The 23,854-nt window shown below is 48.6% G+C and overlaps 1 protein-coding gene across 14 annotated transcripts in view; it reads right to left on the bottom strand.

The window, feature by feature from the left end:
• The window catches only part of EIF4G3 (eukaryotic translation initiation factor 4 gamma 3), a 142,060-nt gene that overhangs the window by 57,730 nt on the left and 60,476 nt on the right, over positions 1–23,854 (bottom strand). For 8 of the 14 annotated variants that reach the window (XM_032131984.1, XM_032131972.1, XM_032131973.1 and 5 more), the window contains 6 exons: positions 16,316–16,411; positions 11,449–11,481; positions 5,625–5,645; positions 4,661–4,840; positions 3,546–3,660; positions 179–279 (listed from right to left, as the gene is read on the bottom strand). In XM_032131984.1, the coding sequence (XP_031987875.1) occupies positions 179–279; positions 3,546–3,660; positions 4,661–4,840; positions 5,625–5,645; positions 11,449–11,481; positions 16,316–16,411 (546 nt within the window). Of the gene's footprint in view, positions 1–178; positions 280–3,545; positions 3,661–4,660; positions 4,841–5,624; positions 5,646–11,448; positions 11,482–14,899; positions 15,014–16,315; positions 16,412–23,854 lie in introns of all 14 variants that reach the window. The other 6 variants (XM_032131976.1, XM_032131980.1, XM_032131983.1 and 3 more) reach the window with 4 other exon arrangements.

Here is a 23,854-nt window from a genome sequence, read left to right as displayed (position 1 = left end):
CCAGCCCGGCCTTGGACACTGCCAGGGATCCAGGGGCAGCCACAGCTGCTCTGGGCACCCTGTGCCAGGGCCTCCAGTGAAGGCAAAGCTCAGGTTTGATCCTAAGAACATTATTCATGTCCTTGCACCTCCCGCCCAGGACAGCCCCCCGGGCTGTGTCCCTCAGTGCCTCACTCACCGTTTTCTTCTCTCTCTTGGCAGGCGGTGGCTGCTGCTGCTGCGTAGGCACAATGATGGGAGCAGACTGGTACACGGGCTGGCTGGGGTAGAAGGGCGTTCCTGGGGCAGCCAACGACACAAACCAGAGGGACAAGGTCAGTTTGACTGCTCATGACAGAAAACCAGGCACAAGAGGTACAACTGGCCACAACTTCCAACATCCCTCTGGGAATGCTGCGTTTGCTCTGCCCCACTTCCACTAAACAGAAGCTGATGCTCCATCAAGACAAGAGATTCACTCACTATTTCTTATTTGATTTCCATGACCAAAAATTGACCATGTGCATCATCCATTTTCGAGAGGCTGTGGACACCACAGAGGCACTTGCAAGACCATCCCTGGACCCCTCCTGAGGGCTTTTTGCTGGGTTTGCTGCTGGTTTATCAGGGGTTTTCTGCGTTTGTACAGAAATTCAATCTAACCAATACAAACAATTTGCAAGGTCAACTGCAACCTATTTGGAAGCACAACCAGAAAATTTAATTATAAGCAGTGTTCTTCTCATGCTGCAACACACAAAAAGCACGACCACGGTGATTAGTGCAGAACCACACCATGGTGCTGATCACATCCCTAACAGCCAATGTGGTTCATTATGGTTTTCTGTACAGAATGAGAGTGGCTCAATAAATAACCAAGTGCTTTAAGACCATGCCAGACATCAGGGCGGCAGAGCAGAGCTGCCTCCTGTCCATGGATCAGGTGTCAGGGGAATGTGTAAGGTGCTGCTGGGGTGTTTTCCCTTCTAGGCATGGATGCTGGATGAACTGTGTGCTTGCACTTGCCTCTGGAGCAATCTGATCTGAATTAACCTTTAACCGGGAATGAAAATCCGGACTGTGTCTGTAACCCAACTGGGAGGTCACTGTGATCTCAAGCAAAGGGTGAAATCCAAGAAAGCAAATTAAACCAGCCCAGCACAGCCTGATTTGCAATTTCCAAGGATGCATTCCTCCTGCTGAGAGCTGGAAAGCCCCAGCTCAGAGCAGGCTCCCTGACTGCATCCTCAGAGTGGGAACTTTTCCCTGTCAGAGCAGAGAGCACTGCATGGCATCAAGGAACCCAAATGACACTCCTGGGTGGGCTGAATCGCTCAAGAAATGTCTTGTTTTGAAAGTCACGGTCAGCAGAGCCACTTCAGATCTGGCCTCAAAGTCTCCACCAGCATCTCTGCAGGCTGGGAATCAAAAATTGTTGCCCAGAGCAGCTGTGGCTGCCCCTGGATCCCTGGCAGTGTCCAAGGCCAGGTTGGATGGGGCCTGGAGCAGCCTGGGACAGTGGAAGGTGTCCCTGCCCATGGCAGAGGGTGGGAATGGATGGGCTTTAAGGTCCTTCCAACCCAAACCATCCCGGGATTTTGTGATTCTACGAACCCTCCTGCTGAGCAGGTGTCCAAGCAGAGCCTGGGTGAGGTGAGGGAACAGGAGCCTGGAATCCTGCAATGTGTGAATTCCTTCCATTCGTAGTTTCCTAGAAACCAGATCCAAGCACATCACCTACAGTGTGATCCTGGCTGGAGAGGCAGCTCCAGCAGAACTCAGGGAACGACTCTCCCTTTATGAAAAGTATTTTAAAAACACAAATCCTGAAAAGAGTAACTTCTGGGAAGAAACAGCTTCTGTGACAGGCCAAGTGCATTTGCCAGTGCCACACTCTCTGCTCTGCTCCCTGCCTTTGATCCCTTCCAGTTCTCCAGTTCTGATCCCTCCAGTTCTCCAACTTTTATTCTCCCTCCTACCCACTGATCATTTTGAGGTCTTTCCCAACGTTGTACAGAAACCCCCTGATATCAGAAATGATAAACTGGAAAACTGAGTTATAAAATTGTACTGTCCATTTTCAAAAGTTTTGTCTTCCACTGGATTTTCCCTCATCACCTCCTTTAGGTCCTTCCAGACTGCAATGATTTTGGTATCCAGCAGCCACACTGGCTACAAATCCTGTGGTTTATGGAAAAGGCACTGCCAGCAGCATTATCCATGCCTGGACTGCAGATTTAGCTGTTCCCCAAACCTGGCAGCACCTGGTGAGAGCCCGAGCATTCCCAGTCCCTACACACGGCAAGGGGGTGACAGCAGGGAAAGGTGGATAAGTACAGGCAAATCCTTGGGTAAACCTTCCCTGCCTGCAAAACTCTGCAGGACAGAGAGCTCTGGCTTCACCCACTGATGCTCCACAGATGCAGCAACCTAAAGCTGGGACTGAAGGATTCCAAGATTCTCTGCAAGAAACCAGGCGCTTCCAGGAGAGGAAAGGAGCTGGAAATGAACCTTTTCCTAATGACAGGAGTGAAGGCAGATAAATGTCACTAAGCAAGCAGGAAGTAGGAAAGCAGACCTGTAACAGCACAAAAAATGAGGAATACCGGGCAATTTCCTCCTCTAGTGGATCAGATTTGAGGAGCCATTGCAATATTTCTTCTATTTTCTCCAGGATCAACCACCAGGAAGGAGCTGCCCTGTAATTACCCTCTCTCCTGATCTCAAGTTGCATTACCAGGTTCAAAGGCTTCATGGCAACCTTTCAATGATTCCCGTGAGTTCCACACAGACCAAATAAATAAAAGAAAGAAGGAAAAGAGGAAAAATAAGAGACCTTTCCAGGCAGCTACTGGGTTCTTCTCTCCTTCCCAAGGGATCTGTGTGTGTGAGGAGCAAACCTGCAATGCTGCCAAGGGTGCAGGTCTGTTACTGTTCAGCCTGGAAGGGAATCAGTCACCCCAATGCTCCGAAATTCCAGCAGATAATTCCCACGGGAGGCTGAGAATATCTCTGCCCCCAACAGACTGCAGAATGTGAGTGGGCAGGGAGCAGTGAGTAACCAAATGCATGAAAAGGCCAAGTTTTGGCCTATGCAGGGGTTACAGACTCTTCCACTGGACTGAATTATCTTTGCAGCACAAATCCAGGGAAAAACCCCCATGGCTTGCTCTTATCCCCCACTACGCACCAGAAACGCTGGGATAAGAACTGTTAACTGCTGTCAACGCTGGAGCATTCCCAGGGCACGGCACAGTGAAAACCAGGACTGCCAGATGTACCCACAATACCTTAATAAATAACAATGATTGAGCAGGGACTATCAAACAGCCCCATTCCTGGTCACAGGTGATCCTGGGCAGCTGCAGCCTTTCCTGACACACTCACACAAACAATACTCTGGGATTTTTCAGGAGTGAATAATCAGGGCTGTGACATCACCAAATTTAGCAGCTATCTGAAGTTCAAACAAATGCTAATCCAGCTTGTTATTATAAATCTTCAGCTTGACAACAGAAAAACACACCAAGAAAAGACTTTGTAAGGAGTCTCCAAGCAGAACTTACCGTAGGCATTGGGGAATTCTCCAGGACCTGGGCCTGGATAAAAGGGTCCTGGTCCTGGTGGCTGCACAGGATATTGCTGGGGCGGCCCGACATACGGGGGGCCACTGTGACGATACTGGGGGGACAAAAACAACCATCACTTTACAAGGACTTGGGCAACCTGTAACTGAGCCCCCCCGATCAACAGGGATCTGATCCTCAAGCTGGTTAATTACAGCTTTGGGAATCACAGAATCACGGAATTGTTAAGGTTGGAAAAGATCTTTAAGATCACTGAGTCCAACTGCCAACCAGCACCACCACCCCATTCACCACTAACCACATCCCCAAGCGCCACACCCACACCTTGTCTGAGCACTTCCAGGGATGGGGACTCCAGCACTGCCCTGGGCAGCCTCTGCCAGTGCCTGACCACCTTTTCCACAAAGGAGTTTTCCCTAAAATCCACCTAAACCTCTCCAAATGTTACTGCCAAAAGTAAGGCAGAGCCAAGGCAGGGAGGACACAGGAGCTGAGGGGGATCAGAGTGACTCCCTGGATTGCAGCAATACTGTGTGTTATGAGGCCCAAGGGTTTGGAGTGCCTGTGGATCTAGTAAGTCAAATTAGGTATTTTTAAAGCACTAAATATTTTCCAAGAGCTTGGTTTCCTACTGTGTTTGAGGGAGGCCTCAAAAAGGTGATTGATTCCTACTGCCTCCATGCACAGAAGAACAAATACTTCACACAGAGAAAGGACAAAGGCTGAACCACAGAATCATGGAATCATTTAGGCAGGAAAAGCCCCCTACAACCACCAAGTCCAACTGTTCTCCCAGCACCGCCAAACCCTCCCCTAAACCTTGTCCCCAAATGCCACATCCACTTGTTTCTTGAACACTTCCAGGGATGGTAACTCCACCACTGCCCTGGGCAGCCTCTGCCAATGCCTGATCACCCTCTCCATGAAGCAATTTTTCCCAATATCTAATCTAAACCTGCCCTGGCACACCATATGCAACTACCAGCCTGATTTCACACAGACACATCCCCGCCCGCTCCTGGTGGGTCCTGAGGCAACCCCCACGGAGCCAACGTTGCTGTGCAGGTCCTCAGGTGCCTGGATGTTGGATTTACCTGTGGGATACAGTACTGGGGGCCCTGAGGCATTGGGTAGGGCATTGGCAGGTGGTTCACCATCATGATGTGCTGGTTGGTTTGGTACACGGCAGTTGGGGTCTGCGCTCCAGGACGGATGGAGGGGCTGCTGTTCTGGATGGTGGCTCTTGGAGGCTGGATCTGAGGCCTCTGAAAAAACTAGGAGAGGGAAGGGAGAGAAGAGAGAAAACAAAGAACCGGTCAGACTTTCTGGGAAAGAATTGGAAATATCCTTACGATATTATAGTTACGGTATTAGTTTCCAAGGGTTGCCACACTTCCAGAAAACTGCAGGACAGTCCGTGTTTCTCTGGGAACAGCAGGGCCCTCTATGGCTTCCTACTTTAAAAGGCAGAAACAGGCAAGAAACTTTACAAACTAATAATTATTAATTTGTATCTCCTGAATTTTACAGTTGAACTTTCAGAGCAAACTTTAGAAAAATGAGTTTGTCTAATTTTCTTTTTATAAGGTGGGGTGGCTGCTAAAATACCCACCTTTATAAATACCCCAGGGAAATAAAAGATCAAGGCAACTGTTCCAATTTATCTCCAGAAGAGTTAAAAATCCATAATTTCACGAAGGCCAGAGGCACCTCGTGTCTCTCCTTCACACACAGGTGACTTGTCCTGCCCTGTTTTCCAAAGGGTGGCAACCTGTCCCAGGGTGGTACCAAAGCCTTGCACCCCGCTGGGATGGAGTGATGCCCCCGGTGGATGGGCCAGGCCCAGGGAACCAAGCAACCCCCTGGCACGGGCTCCATCCTCACCCCTCCCGCGCTGGGAACGGCACCGGCAGTCCCGGATGGAGGCCCTGGCTCTGGAGTCTCGGCACTCTCGGAGGTCAGGAGGTAAGAAATGCACCGGACACTGAGGCATTCACTGACGGAGGAACGGTCAGGTGAGAGACACTGATGCCATGCAGAACCAGGAGTTAGAGTTACCTGTATAGGTCTGAATCCTCCCTTCAATAACGAAGCAAGAAAGCAGCAGGAAACAGAAAGAAAGCCAATGGAACAGCTTACAGATCAACAGGAAGGAATAGGATACAACATGCACCCTAAATGCACAAATTCCAGCCAGCTTCTGCCCTGCTCTGACTCATGCCTTCCAGAAACGGCCAGGAAAAGACACTGAGTAGTACCATGGACTCTGCTGCCAGAATCCCACAGGGTCAGAACTCTCCTAGAAAAGTTTTATACGGAAGTATAAAAGTTTAAAAAAAAAACCCAAGCAAAAAACCCAATCAAACCATGATTCACTGCACGAAATGTGACACTACAGGAAGACTTTATGTTTGCTCTGCTCCTAAAACATCAAATATTTCTCCTTCTGTCTCTTTCAGTGGTACAGGGGGAGCAGATAAAGCAGAAACCCTGGCTCCAACCATGGATTTCTCTCCTTTTCTGCACCAAGACTGAGAGGGAAAGAAATGCCACATATTTAACTGTTAAATAAAAAATAATTATAATAATTAGGCCACCACACATCACACTGAATCCTGCTGGCTGCTGTGCAGTGATGTGTTACAGGGAGTAACTGTGCCAGGAGGAGTGAGAAAAGAAGAGAGGGGAATGAAGGAATGAGCTGGGATTATCCGCCCCAGGTTCAGGAAGGATGGGGGAGGACAGAAGGAAGCTGTGATGTCTCTATCCTCGACATGACAACGAGCTTAAAATGGCCATTCTGGGGCTGCTGAGGACTTCATTACACCTGAGCTGTTCCCAACAGCAAACGATTTCTCCAGGAAAGCCCTGGATGACTCTTTCAGATTTCCAGACATTGTTAAGGTGAGCACAATGATTTTATGTCCAGCCCTGTCAACCTGGATGAAGAGCTGTCCCCAGCACACTGGAAATATGACCTGAACCAGGAGAAGGCAATTGTTCGGGGAGAAAAGTTTGGAAGTGAGGGTGGAGAAAGCAAACCAGAAGAACAACACCTTGCCATGGTCGTGCTGATAAAACCGTGTGGCTGTGAGATGCGGGGGAGCTATAGGAGTGTGGCATGAACCAAGCACAGGTGATGAATTTATGGTGAGAATCACCAGAGTTTGTGATTTTTCAATATCCAAAGACAGCAGAAAGTAAAAAAGTCTTTCTTCTTTCACTGAAATTCACTGAGTAATGATTATTTCCAACCTGTCAGCAGGTTGTAGCACAGGTCTCACCGAGGGAGGGCTGGAAAAATTTAATAACCCCCATGGGTGTGTGTTTATGCAAAGAGAAAAGGGCTGGAGGCTGAAGTGAGACCTCTCTCTATCAACAGCACTTCCATCCACAGGGCAGTGCAGGAACACCCCCAATGCCAGAGATGGGGAGACTCCACCTATGGAATCTGCTCCTCAGGCTCCCGCTGCCCCTCCAGAACCTGCTCACAACCAACTGAGACCATCAAGAGAAAGCTCTGAGCCCTGGAAGCTCCTTGGGCATGGACAGCTGCTCGTCCCATCGCTGCCAGCTGGTCCCAAGCTGGGGAAGCTCCGTTCCATGGGGCACGTTCTGCTCCTCCCTGCCGGCGCAGGAGGAGGGACAGCACTCTGCTCTGGAAGCAGGGGTGGCACTGACCTGCTCTTCCACAAGCACTGAACACCCCCCAGAGCTGCTCAGCTGCTCACCAGCAGCAGGAGGGTCTCTGACAAGGAGCTTCAGGCAAATGGATGTCAAAAAACCTCTCAGAGCCCCCCTGTGTGCCCACACCATCCTAGAGCTGGCTCAGCTTCAGGGATGGGGAGAAAAGGAGGAGAACTTCACTTCTACCAGGAAGACAGGGCAGCAGGAACAGCAGATCCATTATTCCAAGCAACAGGACCATCAGAATTTTGGTTGTTCAGCAACCAGTGAGGACCTAAGCCATGGTCCTTGAGACATGTCTCATCCCTTACCTGTCCAAGTCTGTTAGGGAGGGATTTCTTGGATCACCTTGGAGTCAATGCTCCTGGGCAATGTGGTCTCTGACTTCACCCAAGCTCTGCACTTCAGTCAAGCTTCTCGTACCCCTGTTATTAATTTTTAGTCTCTCTGGTGCCACCAGGAAGGCTGGTGGGATAACCTGAGCCTGGCCTGGGGGAGGGAGGAGAAGGAGGTGCCTGACAGGCAGTGCTGCAGGAACTGAGGAGCTGCAGCCCTGAGATGTGAAGATCAGAGAATTGTGCAATTGTTTAGGTTGGAAAAACCCTCTAAGATCATCGAGTCCATCCCTAACCCATGTCCCCAGGTGCCACATCCACACATTGTTTGAGCACTCCAGTGATGGTGCCTCTGCCTCTTCCAGTGCCTGACCACCCTTTCCATGAAGAAATTTTCCCAGTATCCAACCTAGACCTCCCTTGGTGCAGCTTGAGGCCATTGCCTCTTGTCCTGTCCCTTACTCCCTGGTGTCAGGAGCAGGAGCTGCAGCACAAATCCCCAGGTCCTGCTTCCCCAGCACCTCAGTGCAGCTCTTGTGGCTGGCTCAAGGCAAGGCTTGTTCCCTTCCCCTCAGACTCTCCCAGTTTTATTATCTACTAAATGATAAAATAAAGAGGAAAAAGCCCTTTTTGGTATTTAGAAGTGGCAGCTCCTTCACACACTCATGAATGCAGACAGGGAAGTGACTGCAGCAGCCATTTCCCATCACTTTCTGACTTGAAATACCCCAAAAAGCTACAAAATGGCCAGCTAAGACAGTTCGGGGAGTCAATTCCCAACCTCTCAAAGTCCCAAAGCTTCTTCACAACAGCACCCAGCCAAGCCCATTCTCTGTTGTACAAGTTACACCCAGAGGAACTCAAGTAACCCTGAGCTAAAACTGGAACAAACTCCACCAGCAACCTCAAGCGAGAGGCTGAGCCATGAGCAGCAAACCTGCCTCAAACACAGTTCAAGTCAGAAGGAAACAACCACATTTCAGTTTCTATTTCTGATTTCTGTTTTTAATTACACCAGCCTCTTCTGAGCACCCATTTCTAAAATAAACCCCACGCTCCCCAAGTCACTTCATAAGTGAAGGGTTTAGGCAGATTCAAATGCAAAAAAAATCTGCATTTTGGAGCTCAGGTTAGAAGAAAGCTGCTGTTCTCAACTGTGCTTTGTGAGGATCAGAAGCAGCAAAGTGACTCCAGAGCCTCACTTAGCAAAAACTGGGAAGCTCCGTGCACAAAGCGGGAAACGGAGCAGCAATTCCAGGCAGGGATAGCTACGTGTGCTACAGCATTTGGGGAAAAACACAAGCTGACAGTGTATTTAAAAATACTGCCCAAAATCCTTTGCAGGAGCTGTTTCCTGTCTCCTATAAAGTGAGGTTTTCCAGCAGATTCTCAGTGCATGATCTGGGAATCAGGGTTTACTGATGCATATTTAACTTTCAGTCAGAACTGCTGCAGTTACTTCATTTCACTTCAGCCAGTGCTGCTGAACACCCTAAATCTCTTGTGTTTTCTCTCACACAGTGTGGTCACACTGCCTCCAGCATTAACTGGCTCCACCAACTCCCACTGTAACCGTCCAACTCCAGGGCAGGCGTTTCCATCCAGGAAAAAGCCCTGCTTATAAAGCTGCCATTCCCCTTCAGGTGCTAAAGTCATGCTCATTTGAGTACCCTAAAGATGTAATAATGACAGGCAGTAACACTGAAGAACGATCCATTGTTTGCCTGAAGGAGCCCCAGAATCAACACAAGGCACATGTTAATAAAAGCTGGGATGGACACAGGGAATTGCAAACCCCCACGGTGCTGCCGCTGCATTCAAAGGGAACGTGCAGTTGTTGCAGCAAATATTAACCCTGCTAAAGCCAATTTACTTATTTTGCACTTTCCAGCTCACAAATCTCAGTCTCCAAGTCTCAGCTTGTGTTACACAGTTTAACCAAGTTTAAAAATTCCCATGTGAGGATAATTATTTATGTTGGTCTCGAGTATCCTGTGAGTGCTGGGATAAGGATGAACTTGCTCCCACAGCCGTGACCCTCCTGCACGTGGCAGGGGCCAAAATCCCTCTCTCCACCCCAACCCACTCCATGGGTGTTTTGGATTAAAGGTTTCTCTGTGCCTGTCCTGATCCAGCACATGACAGATGTAACTGGGAATAAAGCCTGGAATATTTTTCTAATGGTGACAGCTTCTCACAGATAATAATGAGCAGATTCAAATGTAACAGAGACAAAAATCTTACTGTGATACAACTGGGAAAACACTTGGAATTTACAAGCGGAGTTAAGGGCAGGGACATAACTGGGTCCGAAGGAAAGTTCTGGATCCAATTCTGACAGACTGGTGGCAAACTCCCGCCAGTAAAGCCCCCGGTCACTGGAATATTTCCTGCAAGGTTGTGCTGCCTCAAGACTCGTGGGCCAAAACCTGCTCAGAGAGAGCTCAGTAAATTTTAGGAGAACATTAAATGGCTCATAGTGTATATATCCCGTGCCTTAGGAATGACCCATGAAAGAACTAAGGAGCTGCAGAGCAGCAACGCACTCTCTGTATTGTGCAGTATAAACACCGACCTGAAGTTCAGGTCAAGAACAGAACTATCTAAACAAGATCCTGATCCCATCATTCCCAGGTTGCCCCGTCATCCTGCAAACATTCCTCTACCAATGCCTGTCCCTGCCATCCCAGCCACGCACAGAAATCATTCCCCCCGTCCCATACGACCTTTGCCTGTGAGCAAGCAAGTGCAAATGTCCCATTCTACTCTTTACATTCCTTTTTTTGCCCTGCTCTGGAAGGCTCCAGCTCCCCTGCTGCTCCCTGAGCTGGAAGAAATGAGGATGATGGGGATTTGGGGGTGTCTGTGCCCACCTAACACTGCTCTCCTGAGACAGAACTCTCCCCACGCTGCTCATCCCAGTGTTCCACTGCTCAGTAACATGAGTGAAGCAAGAACAAAATAATTCCCTGGAACAAATCTTCCATGCCTCAAGCCCCTGTCCTGACACCACAAGATAAATGGGATCAACCTGCTCCTTCAAAGCCAAGGAAGATCTGGGAAAGCTTTCCTGCCTTGTCCTGCCTCTCCTCCTCTTTCCCACCAGCAGTGCCACCTCTGCTCCCTCAAAACCCAAAAGAAGCATCAAAATCAGTTCCCAGGGACAAGGGTTTTGGCAAAGAGAAGTGTAGGAGCTGATAAAAAAGACAATTTCAGACACCCTGCCTAGGACAGATGGGCCTGTGTATCTGTCCTGACACTGGGGAGGTCCTAATTCTGCCACCCTTGAGTTCCATGAGCCAGAGCTATCCCTGGTTCTCCTTCTTAATAATGAAGTGGTTCCTTACAAAGTCCAAGTCATGCAACAGGAACACTAAAGGATCCTTAAAGGTCTGGCTTTTGTGGGCTAAGTAAAAACAACATTAAGCAATGCAATGGTGACAGATAACCAGGTGTATCACACAACAGTGCAGAACTGGAAGTCATTTGCTTTACTCCGAGTTGGAAAAGCAGGATTCTCTCGGGTGACATCTTCAGGAAACTGAATCCACCGACTAGTTTGGGAAACACTCAGAATGAGTTTCTAGTGATGTGAGAAGGCAAGGGAAGCCCACAAATCCCTGGCAATGACTCCTAGAGGTTCTCCTCCCCTGCAGGACGTGGGGTGGTTAATGGGAGCGGTGCTCCAGGGGTGAGGTCAGAGTTACTCAGCGGTGCAGGAGGTTGTTAGCAGGGTTATGCACGTGCCAGTAGCTGCTACAGGGCTGCTTTCCTCCACTCGAGTTAGTGGGTGAGTCATGTCCGCCCCCCTCCCCCCAGCCAATTAGTGCAGGGTGATAATGAAGGGGCAGGTACTGTACCTGGTGATGGGCAGGTCGAGGCCCCGCTGCAAACTGACGAAAGGCGGGAGAAACAAACACAAAAGGAAAGGCACAAAGAGTCAGAAACACCACAACGAACCAAAATGTCACACTCTATGCAAAATAAACCCACAGAAAATAAAATAACGACACAGTCAAAAGCTTTGCTGCGGGACAGCGACACACAGGGACTGAGGTGTCACGATGGACATCGCTATGGGCACTGTACTGGGAGCTGGGATAAACAGCCAAAGCTGCCTGGGATCCTAAAGGCACTCAGGGATGCAGGCATTCCTTATCCTGCCTGGGAAAAAAACATAAAACCAAAAAAACCAACTTAAAACAAGCAGCAGTGGAGATTCTGAAACTGTTCAAGGTGGAGGTAAATGATTAAAGCAGCTGGGCCGGAGCCATCCCAGGGATTTAGCGGGAGCAGAGGATGGAGACTCACGGCTGGGAAGAGCCAGGGAGGCACAGGGGCCGTGGGACATCCCTGTGAGGCAAAGAGCAGCCATTCCTTGCACGTACACCCCCCGCTACTGCATTTCCAGCTTTTCTCCTCCACTGGGATCGCAGCAAACCCCTCCTTAATGAGTGGGATCTGTCACCCTCTCTGAAAGTGAAGGATCAGGTTATCCTGGGGTGTCCCTGTGGAGCTGAAGGCATCAGCAGTGGAGCCTGGATGGAGAACAGGAGGTCCTGGTTCCCAGCCCTGAGCTCAGGCTACTGAACCACTTCCCACTCACTTGGGCCACGCACAGAGGAAAAAATCCCAATTTAACATGCTCAGTCAAAATTAAAAGCATTTCCCAATAAGGAACTGATTGTTAAAATAGAAATAAAAATGAATGCAAGAAATGGAAAATATAAATAAAGATGACAAGGTATCCACTTCCAGAGCAGAGTTAGGTGTTGAAACCCTTAGTTCTCAGTGTAACAAGCAGAGCTCCACAATGAGAGCAGAGATATTGATAAGAGTTCCAGTAATTAACTGGTGACCACAACTACATCCATAGGGGATTTTACCCACCACGTGCCTCTGCTGTGATGGTTCAGCACAGCCACCTCTGCTCATTCAGGGGCTCTCTGTAGTTTACTTTCTGCCTCAGAACAGTGACCAAAACTGGCTATTAATTAGTGACTTTCTTAATAAGTTTTCTTTCTATAAGGGGAAGTGGGCCTGGGTTCACTTGCAGCCCTTCGAGCTCTTCTAAAGCCATCAAACACGAAGCAAAGCATAAATATTCACTGGTACATGTGATCTTTTGCTTTATAAACACTTAAATTGCCTAGATGTAAAGATTTCCAAGAACTAGTCTACTAATCCTGGTGTTTATATATTCCTTTTACCCTCACCTCATGGTGATACTTGAATGGAAAGTCATAAAAACCTTCAGAAGCGAGTAAATACGGACACACAGACTGTTCCTGGGACAAGAATTTATAAAGAATGACCTGCACTGGTTCACCAAGTAGTTTTCTCACCCTGGAAAATTTTCCCTAAGCCTTACATTAAAGAACGAAAAAGCAAAGCATAGTCACCTTGTGAAACAAAAAGCTGTAATTTCTATTTTAATAAAGCAGAAGGACTCAGAGCCTCTTGGCATCCTCCCAAGGCTCCGGGGGGGAGGAGGGCAGTGGCTCTGTGGATGAGGAGAAACAGGTACCTGGATGAGTCTCAAGAGATAAAAGCACTTCAAGTCCCTATTTTCCCAAAGAACTTCCCCTAAACCAGCTCAAATATCCTGTGTTTGGGAAAAGGGACTAAAGGTACCCTGGAAGGGCTGAGCCTTTCCGTGGGGCTGCACGTTCCGTGTCAGACACCAGTAAAAGAAAACAGCCAAAAAGAGAATGTACGGATGCAGAAACCTCGTACTGCTTCATTTCAGGGCCAAAGCACCTCTCTCATCCCTGTTCCAGAGAAAAGATTTGTTCTCACTGCGCCTAGAACAAGAGCTGGAAGTTTGTATCTGAAGAAGCCAAAGTATATTCCATGGTGGAAAGTAATGTGTGTTACAAGGAAAAGATACAGAAATAAAATAAAAGCTCCAAGTTAGTGAAAAATGCCCTCATCTGTTTTGCACTGGTCACCACTGGCTCTTAATTTTAAATTTTTTTGAAAAGAACTCATTTTGATAGGAATTATTCCTGTTAATAGCTGTAAGCAACAGAACAAACTGTAGTCACTGCTGGCTTAAAATACACAGTTTGGGGTTGTTTTTTCTCTGTTTGATGAAGACAGTAGATAGGAAAACTTTATAAATCCTGGGTCCAACCTTCCTGCCCCACGCTCCTCACTCCCTACAGTCCTGCCCACTGCTCCATGGACACAGGGAATATTCTCTCCCTGCAGATGTTGGGCTGGCACACCTCATCCCGCCTGGACTGCTCCAGCACCCTCTCCAGCACATCTTTTTTTGGCAGAAGTCCTAAAATTGGACACTTTGTGTTGAGGTCACCTGGTGCTCGGGGCTGGCATGGCCAAGAGCTAATGGGGAGTGTTCAGCAGTGCTGAAAGACCCAAATTTTGTTTTCCTTCCCCAGCTGGAGCTTTGCAATTCCCGCTGTGGGAGTGATGCTAGCGGGGAGCAAATGTGAAGCCGGTTGGATTGCAAAGGCAGCCGTGCTGGGAGGAACAGAAAACCTGAGCTCTGCACTTCCAACGGCCCTTGGATGCAGAACAGGATGGAGGAAGCTCTGTCTCGAGGGAGGGGTTGGGTCAGTCCTGCCTGCCCACGCCGGCTGTGCCGGAGCACGATGGAAACCCAGGGATGGCAAAGCCACCCCTCCACCCTCTTCATCCCCTCCTCACCCTCCCCTCACCACCAAAAAGGACGGTTAAAAATATAAATTAAAAAAAAAAATTAAATTACAAATAAATAAATCAAGCCAAGAATCAAATGCAGGAGTAGCTCAGGCCTGGGCTAGTCTTGCATTTGCTTTGGGGTCGGAGGTGGAATGAGATGTGATGGGTGGGAGCAGCTTTTAGTCATGGGGTGGAGATGGGCACTAGCAGAGCACATGGCAAAACCTGCACACAGGAGAGCTCAGAACAGTACAAACAAGGCTGACAGGTGCAGATAAATCCTTCCTTGGGATCTCCTCAGTTACGGGCAAAAACCCTACAAAATTTGACATTTACTGGCCGAATTTCCTGCAGATTCTCTCTCTGCTGAGTGACAAAGCCCAAGGGGCCCTGGTCTCTGTTCTACCCCGGGTCAGACCCCCCAGCTGTAATTCACCTTTGGGACCTTGTGGCAGCACCTCACTGGCAGAGGCTGCCACGGCAGCTCATGCTTTCAGCAAAGAAGCAAAATCAGTGCATTTCTGTAGCCAACAAAAAAGGATGTGGTAAAAAAATATATATAATAAAGAAAGGAAGGAAGAAATAAAAACAGTGCCACGGGCACAATTGCCTGCAAGAAGGAGTACAGTTTGTTATATTGCTTACAATGCAGTATTTTATCCAGCCTCTTCCAGCCAGGGACCTGTAAACCGGACTCTGTTCCAAAACCTTCCTCCTCTTCCAGTTTTCTGTGCAATGTATTGGCACTGTTCTGCTGGGCTGTCAAAAAAACTGGTTTAGAGATGCAGCTCTTCAGTCAAGTTTTTGCTCCAGGTCTAACCATACCAGCTTAGCTGTGCTTTGCAACAATTAAAGAGAAAGATGATTATACTTACTGAGGAAAGAGTTTTATCAGCAGTGTCCTGCATTATTGACCAGAATGGGGTACTAAGGACAAATTCCCAGCTGTCCACATCACAGAACTTCAAAATCAGTGTTACCTGGCTCGTTCATCAGCACGGAGGTTAAGGGGCCTCAGAACAAACCCTGCAATGTCCTGGAGGGGAAACCTCCAGAGCCGGGCAAGTGCCCCCGTGATGCTGCAGGTTCGGGGATTCCTGCCCTGGGTACATCTGTATTTATACCTGGTTTGTGGACAAACTCCTCTGTCTCAGAGGCTTTCAGTTCGCTCCAGGAGTATTCACCTTACTCTAAAAAGAGCAGAGTGTTGGGAAGGGACCGGGGGGTTATGGGCAACCTGAAGGTGTCCTGACACAGAGGGGCAGGAGGTGCAGGATTGCTGCTCAAGGCTGACAGAGCCTTGAGACGTAGTGATGGGAAGCCACCATGCCTCCAGAAGCTAGGCTAAGCCTCTGATGCCCTAGGAGGGTCTTCTAACATCACATGGAGCTGTGCTATGAGCAGAGAATCCCCAGAAAATACCTGGTTTGGGGAACTGAAGTCCTAAAACAGCAGAGCAGTATCACAATAAACACCCAAAAAATAGACTGTGAAGGATGAACAAACCTGAAGTTGGATGAAAAAGAGGCTCAGCACAAAAAGATCTGAGTACACAGAAGCTCTAGGTTACATGTGAGCACCTCCAGGGTTAGAACTGATCGGTGGCACTGATTTGGGAGCAAAGCCCAGAGGCCACTGGAGACCCGAGTGCTGCTGCAGAGAACTGCTTGTGTTTGATCTTTGGTCTATCCCTGTGTAAAACACATCCTTAAAGAAAAATGAAAAGAAAAGAAACAGAAGAAAAGAGAAAGATTCTGGCAATGAACCTGAATTCTACAATGAAGTGAACCTGAAAGCAACTAGGCTAAAAATAAATGGTGTTATTTGAAGGTAGATGAGAATCCCTCCATCGCTCCGCTCCTTTAGCAACTTTAGAAGAAAAAATATCCTACCAGGATAGTGTCTGAAAAACTCAGTCAAGGTTTGCCATTCGGGATGTGCTTCCCGGTCAGTAAAATGGGCTTTCCAGAGAACCAGCCATGTGCTACAGACACACACAGACAGAGAAACACACGAACGAGGAAGAAAGAACAGGAGACAAGGCCAGCGTGGGCTCCTTACCGGTGAGCGGGTCTGAGGCTGCGTGTTCATTGTTTGAGGGGCTTGAGGGTACACCAACGTGGTTGGAGCTGCATTCTGTCCTGAGGGGTAAGGAGCCTGCCAGGGAACAAGAAAAGTAAACACGAAGTGAGTGGATCCAATGATTCATCCTGAAAAACAGGAACAGAACACGTTATCAAGTGGAGTCACTGACATGGAGATAAAGATGAAAAGATTGCAATGGAGAAACCATCTCTGTCATGGATCAGCTCATCAACTCTGCCTCTCATGGTAGCAGCGTGTAGCTCTACTAGTAAGTAGCAGCTGCCTTACTCATTATTAGTCAAAGTTTACTACTATTTTGTAAGTCAGAGTTTCCACTATTTACCACCTGAGCTCCCCAAGCGCCGCGGTGGAAAACAACCCAAGGGACACATGACCCCAGCACCATGTCACCAAAACCCTGCGTGTCCAAAGCCCTGGCCACCTGTTTCCAAAAACCTTCTCTGAACCAGCTTCCAAGGAAAGCCAGAACTGTACATGACGCCAATAAATCCTCCAAAATCAGACAAACAGCAAGAAACAACCTTGAGTGTGTTTTAACAGGAGCTGCTGCTGCATTAAAGCGTTTCCAACGCAATGGAATGGCCCGAAACCGTCCCAGATGGAAGGCAGGCCATGGCTACAGGCTCTGCAAATTTTTCCTACTTCCACCCATTTCCGTGGGCTATAACAATTTATCCCACCAGATGCTCTCCCCAAGTGTTATTTGCCCAAAGTAACAATAAACTGGAGCTCTGGAGCTCTGCCGATGATGCATTTTAATGAGACATTTAGAAATAACTTTGCAGAGTGCGTTTTTCCTTCTTCTTTTTGAACAAAAACATTATAATTTACATTATTATTTTTTGAAATAGTTTATTATTGTAATGGCACAAAAACCAGCCACCAGCCTGCAACAGCCTTTGCTCTCAAGAACCATAGAATCACAGAATTGTTAATGTTGGAAAAGCTCTCTAAAATCTTCAAGTTCAACTGTGCCCCAGCACTGCCAAGGCCACCACTAAACCATGTCCCCAAGTGCCACAGCTACACATCTTTTAAACCCCTCCAGGGATGGGGACTCCACCACTGCCCTGGGCAGCTGTGCCAGGGCTGGACAGCCCTTTCAACAAAGCAGTTTTTCCCAATACCCAACCTAACCTTGGGGCCGTTCCCTCTCCTCCTGTCCCTGTTCCCTGGGAGCAGAGCCCGACCCCCCCGGCTGCCCCCTCCTGTCAGGGACTTGTGCAGAGCCACAAGGTCCCCCCTGAGCCTCCTTTGCTCCAGCCTGAGCCCCTTTCCAGCTCCCTCAGCCTCTCCTGGGGTTCCAGCCCCTTCCCCAGCTCCATTCCCTGCCCTGGACTCGCTCCAGCCCCTCCATGTCCTTCTTGTCCTGAGGGCCCCAGCACTGCCCCCAGGACTGGAGGTACCCCAGCAGGGCCAGCACGGGGGTACAGTTTGCATTTGTTTTTCTGCTTTTCCATTTCTGGACTAATCACCTGCTGATAAAAATGCAACACAAGGTAAATGAAACAAATGTTTGGAAACAATTCAACCAGGAATTCCCCAATCTCCGGGGAAAAAAAAAAAAAGGAAAAATACAATAAACACCCCCTCCCCAAAACATGGCACAGGGGACAAGGGGAATGAGCACAGCCCAAAAACAGCCCCATCCCAAAACCCAACTGCTGCAACATCTTCTATTCCTGCTCTGGGACCACACTGGAACTGCTTTTTAAAGAGCAAAACTTAGATATGACTCCACAGACACGAGGACACCGCTCCTACCACACAACTTAACTAGGCAGGACCTTCTGTTGGCTTCTGTCTCATTTTCACAGCTTTTTGGGTCAAAATGATGATAAAACATGTGTCTCCAAATACATGACTACATCTTCACTGTGATCCAGGACACCGAACACACTGGGCAGGGGATTTAGTTGGACAATGTTGTTCTGGAGTTGTTTACACCGGTACAGCAGCACAGCCTCTGGTTAAAGAGCAGTTAAATGCTTTGCCCAGCTCCTGATGGCAGCAGCATCCTCTGAGGGGTGGGCAGGGCAGGTCTGCCCTGTCCCTCCTCTCCAGGAGCTCACTGATCCGATCCACTCCAGCCACCCCTTCCCTCCCTTTTCACCACTGCCAAAAACTAGTTCATGGAAACAACTAAATGGAAAGAAGACTTCTAATTTGTTTCTGAGATGACAGATGCAGCATCAACTCTTTTCCCCTTTACCTGACGCGTGATTCTGCAGGAGCTGGTGGTGTCAGTGTCGTTCCACAGTGAGTAACCCAGAGCTAAGGAGACATGGAGAAACTCTTTTCATCCACGACCTGGAGAAGCTGTCCTGCCTTTGTCGTATCCTGCTGCTGACTTTCTGCATCTGGGATCTCTGCCCAGGGTGAGATTAAGGCTTCTTCCCCTGGAGGATCAGCACAGGTCCAGATGCTGCTGTTCATATCATGGAATCATGGAATGGTTTGGGTCGGAAGGGACTTTAATCATCTTCATCCAGTCCCACCCTGTGCCATGGGCAGGGACACCTTCCACCATTCCAGGTTGCTCCAAGCCCCATCCAGCCTGGCCTTGGACACTTCCAGGGATGCAGGGACAGCCACAGCTTCTCTGGGAACCCTGTGCCAGGCCTTCCCCATCCTCACGGGGAAGGATTTCCTCCTAATATCCAACCTAGCCTACTCTCTTTTAGTTTAAAGCCACTCTCCCTTGGATCTCTCCCACCAGCCAGCAGTGAGCCCATAGGGTAGGTGGCTGTGTTGGGAAATATTATAAATAAGTAACACCAATAAATGCACCAGCTGACCACTGGCTCCTTGTGCCTCCAGCTCCACATCTCAGGAGATGAGACCTCATCCCAAACTGCTGTTCCCACAGCACCTCAGCAACAAGAGAAGAAAATATCTACTATTCCTCCCCATCTTCAGGCTCACAAAAACATCTTCTTCAGGCTTAAATTGCACGTGACAGAGCAGGGCTCTGATGTGTCTCCCAAAGGGTAAGTCAGATAGCTGATGCTGCCACAAAGTCTGTACCCACCTCCAAAACAGCCCAATCACCCAATCCAAAGGAAATGTGAGACAAAGGGAGCACAGCTATCACTAAACCTAAAAAACCTCCTGAGTTTTAGCAGCAGAACTATAAAACAGGTATTTGGAAACACAGTGCCAAAGGCACTTCACTGGTGACATGTCACTTGTGATACTGTGACACAATCCAGGGTTAAACTTGCTTTAGTATTTAAAACCTACCAGCACGAGCACAGCACTAAGTTATAAATAAAGAAAAAAGCATATAAAGGCTTAACCAGAGGCCAGTGCAGGGTTTCTGCTATTAAGGGTTTCTGCTATTAAGGTGTCATCAGCCAAGGCAGTTTTGGACAGACGACCCCGGCGGGTGCGAGGTCACAAGCAAGGAACAAGTGCAATACAAACCCCACTGAAGACCACAAACATCACCTAAATAAACATGTTTTACAACTATTGCACAACAACAAATGCTTCTGCTCCACATGTTTCCAACCAGAGGGACGTTGCCTTAACTGGTATTTGTGTTAAAACCATAACAGGGGGAAGAAAAGGGAGGGGAAAGTGGTTTATAAACTTCTGCAGGTAGTAACTTCACATCGGCTGTGGGAGCCTGAATAAACTATCAAAGATCCAACAGAATAAATCACAGCACTCTGCTGCTTTTCATACACATCAGCTGATTAAAGCATTGCATCTATTCATCTGTAAAGGGCTTTTTTCTGTGCCAAGCAGCTAAACGGGTACAGAAAGTGAGGTGGTCACGTGCAGCCACACTGGGCTCCGTGCTCTGGGGCTGGAATGCTGAGGATGGAGTGAGGGAATGAAGAGATCAGCGAGGAAATGCTCCAAAGATCCCCCAAATAAACCCCCATGGAGGGGAAGGAAGGGAAGCAAGTACTGCTCTGCAGACAAATGTTGGTTCTGAAGCATCTAAAGGCTGGATTGAATCCCTGAAGTTCAAATAACTGCTGGAAGAGGACAGAGCGCTGCTGAGCTGCTCCACTTTGAGACAGAGGAATTTGCTTCCCTTAAAGCTCTCACCTTCCTGATTTTATATTTCAGCTGTGGCTGTTCAGGGGAGGAAGGTGATAATAGCTGAGTGTTTATGTATTCTCACAACTTGCTGGGAAAACCCTTTCTCTGGGCTGTTTCTCGAGCTGCTGCCTGTGGTAAGCAAGGAAAAATAATCACTATCAACAAAACAACTGAAAGAAGTTATTCTTAGCTCAGGCCCCGAGCTGGTTAATAAACACTGAGCCTGCAGCGTAACACGACTCCCTCAGGACTGCCTGTCCTGGGAATAAACAGGCAAAGTACACACATCAGGCTCAAAAGAGCTGAGTCACCCAGCTCTGCCTCTGGAAAATTTTTTTGGGAACAAAACTCTTCCAGCCCCAGGCAGAAAGGTGTCCCTTGCTGAGCTCGGTGGCTGGGCTGGCCGGGAAGGGGTTAATCCCTGTGGCTGATTCCCGAATCCTCTCCTGACTCGGGAAGAGGTTGCTGGGTCTATATTTACTGAAGTTACACACGAGGAGGAGAACTGGACTTGCAGCTCCAGCGCATGACCGTGACTCAGGAGCTTCGCTGCTGCTCCCATCGCTGTTGCTGTGACCTTGGGGAGGAAACCTCACATTCCCACTCCCTTCCCAGCCCCACCACCTCACATTCCCACTCCCTTCCCAGCCCCACCACCTCGCATTCCCACTCCCTTCCCAGCCCCACCGGCACAGCTACGGCCCTGGCTCCCTCGGACACCAGCACAGAGCTTAAATCTCTTAGGAGGAATGTGACAGAGTGAGCGAAACACTTTAGAACATACGGGGTTTTGCTGGGGCCACAGGCAGCCCCTGGCTGTCCCACAGCAGCCTCAAAGGGCCTTTTCTGGCATGGCCACAAACCAACGTGGTGCTGCAGGGAATAAAAACTACAGCCCATTGCCCAGGTGGTTTGGTATCTCGTTATATCTCATGTATCTCTGCAATAATGACGGACAGCACCCAGCTAACAACTCACCAAAGTGCCACCACACACATTTTCAAAAATATCTTGTTACTATTTTATGTCAAGGCATCAGATACCAAAAATAGGGACTGGCTGGAAACAGGATAAAACTGTTATGAGATCCATCTCTTTCCCCAAACAACACAACACCCCCAGCCCACCCCGGTGTCTCCTGCAGTGCAGGTATTTCTGCACAACACCTGCACTCATCTGTTCCCAAGCCATTCCCTGACCCGGTTAAACGCTAAATACTGATTCAACCCCCCAGCTGGGCACTCAGAGGCACAGCCAGTGTTCTTTACACCAAGGGTGCTGTCCCTAGATTTATAAATTCTTACTTATACAAGCCCCTCAGACCAAAGGCAGCTGCCCCTGGAGCAAGGTACAGGAGAGGGAGGTCATTGCACAGGAGTCTCCTCTTTATCCCTGTTTTTAACAACCAGACTTGGTTTTCCTTCCAGCTGCTGAACGATTTTCCTTGAGGAAAACCACAAAGGGAGCATGGGACTGGCTCTGTTGATGCACCAGCCCTGGAGGCTGCTTTTACAGAATTTTTTCTGGGTAACTGGCCTGGACAGCAGGAACTTGGCCTCAGATGCAGGTGAAGAAATTCCCCAGAGCAGCAGAACCCACCACTTGGCTCACAAGTGTGGAGTGATGGTGACAGCATGGATGTGGCTTCTAGTTCTGAATCATCATTTCTTTGTGGAGCTGGGCTGGCTCTGCCCTCCCACAGCCCCAAATCCAATCACTGTGACAACTCAATCACTGCAACCCAAACAACTGCAACCCTCCAGTGAGGGAAATCTCTGGGCATTCAGCTCTGGGAAAGTAAGAGGATTATAATTTAAACCCTGTATCTTCATTTCTCCCTAATGAACTCCCCGCAGGCAGCGCAGCCCGAACAGCAGCTCCTCAGGCTGCCCCTCCTCACTCACACCTTCATTTTCCCCAAGCTTTGGTTTGTGCATGCCCTGGATTTTGAGAAAGGTGCTCAGCACAGGCTCAGTGCTGCGGGAAGCAGCTTTCCCGGGCTCCCCACAGGCAGCTGCTCCCGCTCCTGCAAAAACGCACAGAACTTCCACAGACTGAAGGCTACAGCGAGATTGTACTTTCTATCTGATGTGAAAAGCTGTGTTACTGAAGGCAGAGAAAACAGCCTCGGCCAGAGCATCCCAGAAGAGCCCAGAATCTCCTCCTCCCACAGACACGTGGCTAACGAGAGGCTCATCTTCCATCCAGGGGCTGCCTTAGGAACAGCAGCATCCAGGGCAAGGCACAAGGAAGTTCCTGCTCTCCCTGTCTCCCTTACCACACTCCCAGGGGCTGCAGCAGAGACCCCTGAACACGGCACAGAGCAGCTTTTGACCTAAAATCAGTATTAGGGGACAAAATAAACAACTTTGTAATTCTGCCACTGAGCTCTGGAGATGCCCAGGACCAGCCTCAGGTACCTCCTGCCTCTGAACACAAAAAGGGCAGCACCCGCTCCTGCACTTCTCCTGGACACATCTGAATGTTACCATTGTTTTGGCAACCAGATCATTCAAGCCTACTCCGCTTTTTTCCCTCCCTGGTGTACTCTGCACTCAGTGGAACAGGCTTGGAAGCTGCTGGCAGGAAAAACTCCAGAGTGTCTGCAACATATAGATCCAGCTCATCTGCAAATATTACAGATGATAGTGGAGAAACCTGAATAATTAGATCTATTCATTTCAGCCCTTTTTTACACAGCACCCCCTCAAATAATGTATAAAGCGTATTTTCCCACTACTCCTGTGAATTATTCCAGCTTTAAAAATAGCACAACCAATTATTAAACCACTAAACAAGGACAATTTCCCGCTAAACGCTCCCAGTTTGCCTTTCATTATCACAATGATATTTCAATGATCACACACACTCTCAGATCCCTCTGCTTAAACAAAAGTTTCCATTCACAGCTACGTGGTCAAATATGCAGGTTGTAGGTACCCATCACACCAGGGATGCCACATTTTCTAAGCAGCTCATTTGTAAATTATCCAGAATCACTAAAATCAGCTCGTCCTCACCAGGGCACTGCTGTAAAACAAAAATACGCAGCAGTTCTACGCTGCTGCCTCTCTAAGCCAGGGCTGCTCCCCTGCAGGGTGCAACCAGCACCTGAGAAATGCTGTTTTCCTGCATATATTGGTATTTAATACCTGGAATATTCAAAGTCCCATCAAAATCAGTGGCAAAAGGATCAGAGCTGTTCTCTGATACCAAACAAGTTGTGCAGATGAAGAGTTTCCACTTAAAAAACAGGATTTAGCACAATTCTGGTGCGAACACTCTGCTCCTGATGGAGGGGCTGGGATGGCACCAAGGTGGGACATGGTCCAAATCTCTGCACATCGGATTTACTGGGAAGTTTTGAGGTTTGGATTTAGGTAGAGGCACAGAATAAACAGGAACTGTGACTGTTCAGTGAGTTTATTTAAATATGTA

Source organism: Corvus moneduloides, chromosome 22 (genome assembly GCF_009650955.1).
Source record: "Corvus moneduloides isolate bCorMon1 chromosome 22, bCorMon1.pri, whole genome shotgun sequence".
Classification (NCBI taxonomy): Eukaryota; Metazoa; Chordata; class Aves; order Passeriformes; family Corvidae; genus Corvus; species Corvus moneduloides.
Note: the sequence above shows the minus strand (reverse complement) of the source record. Positions and strands in the feature narration are given on the sequence as shown.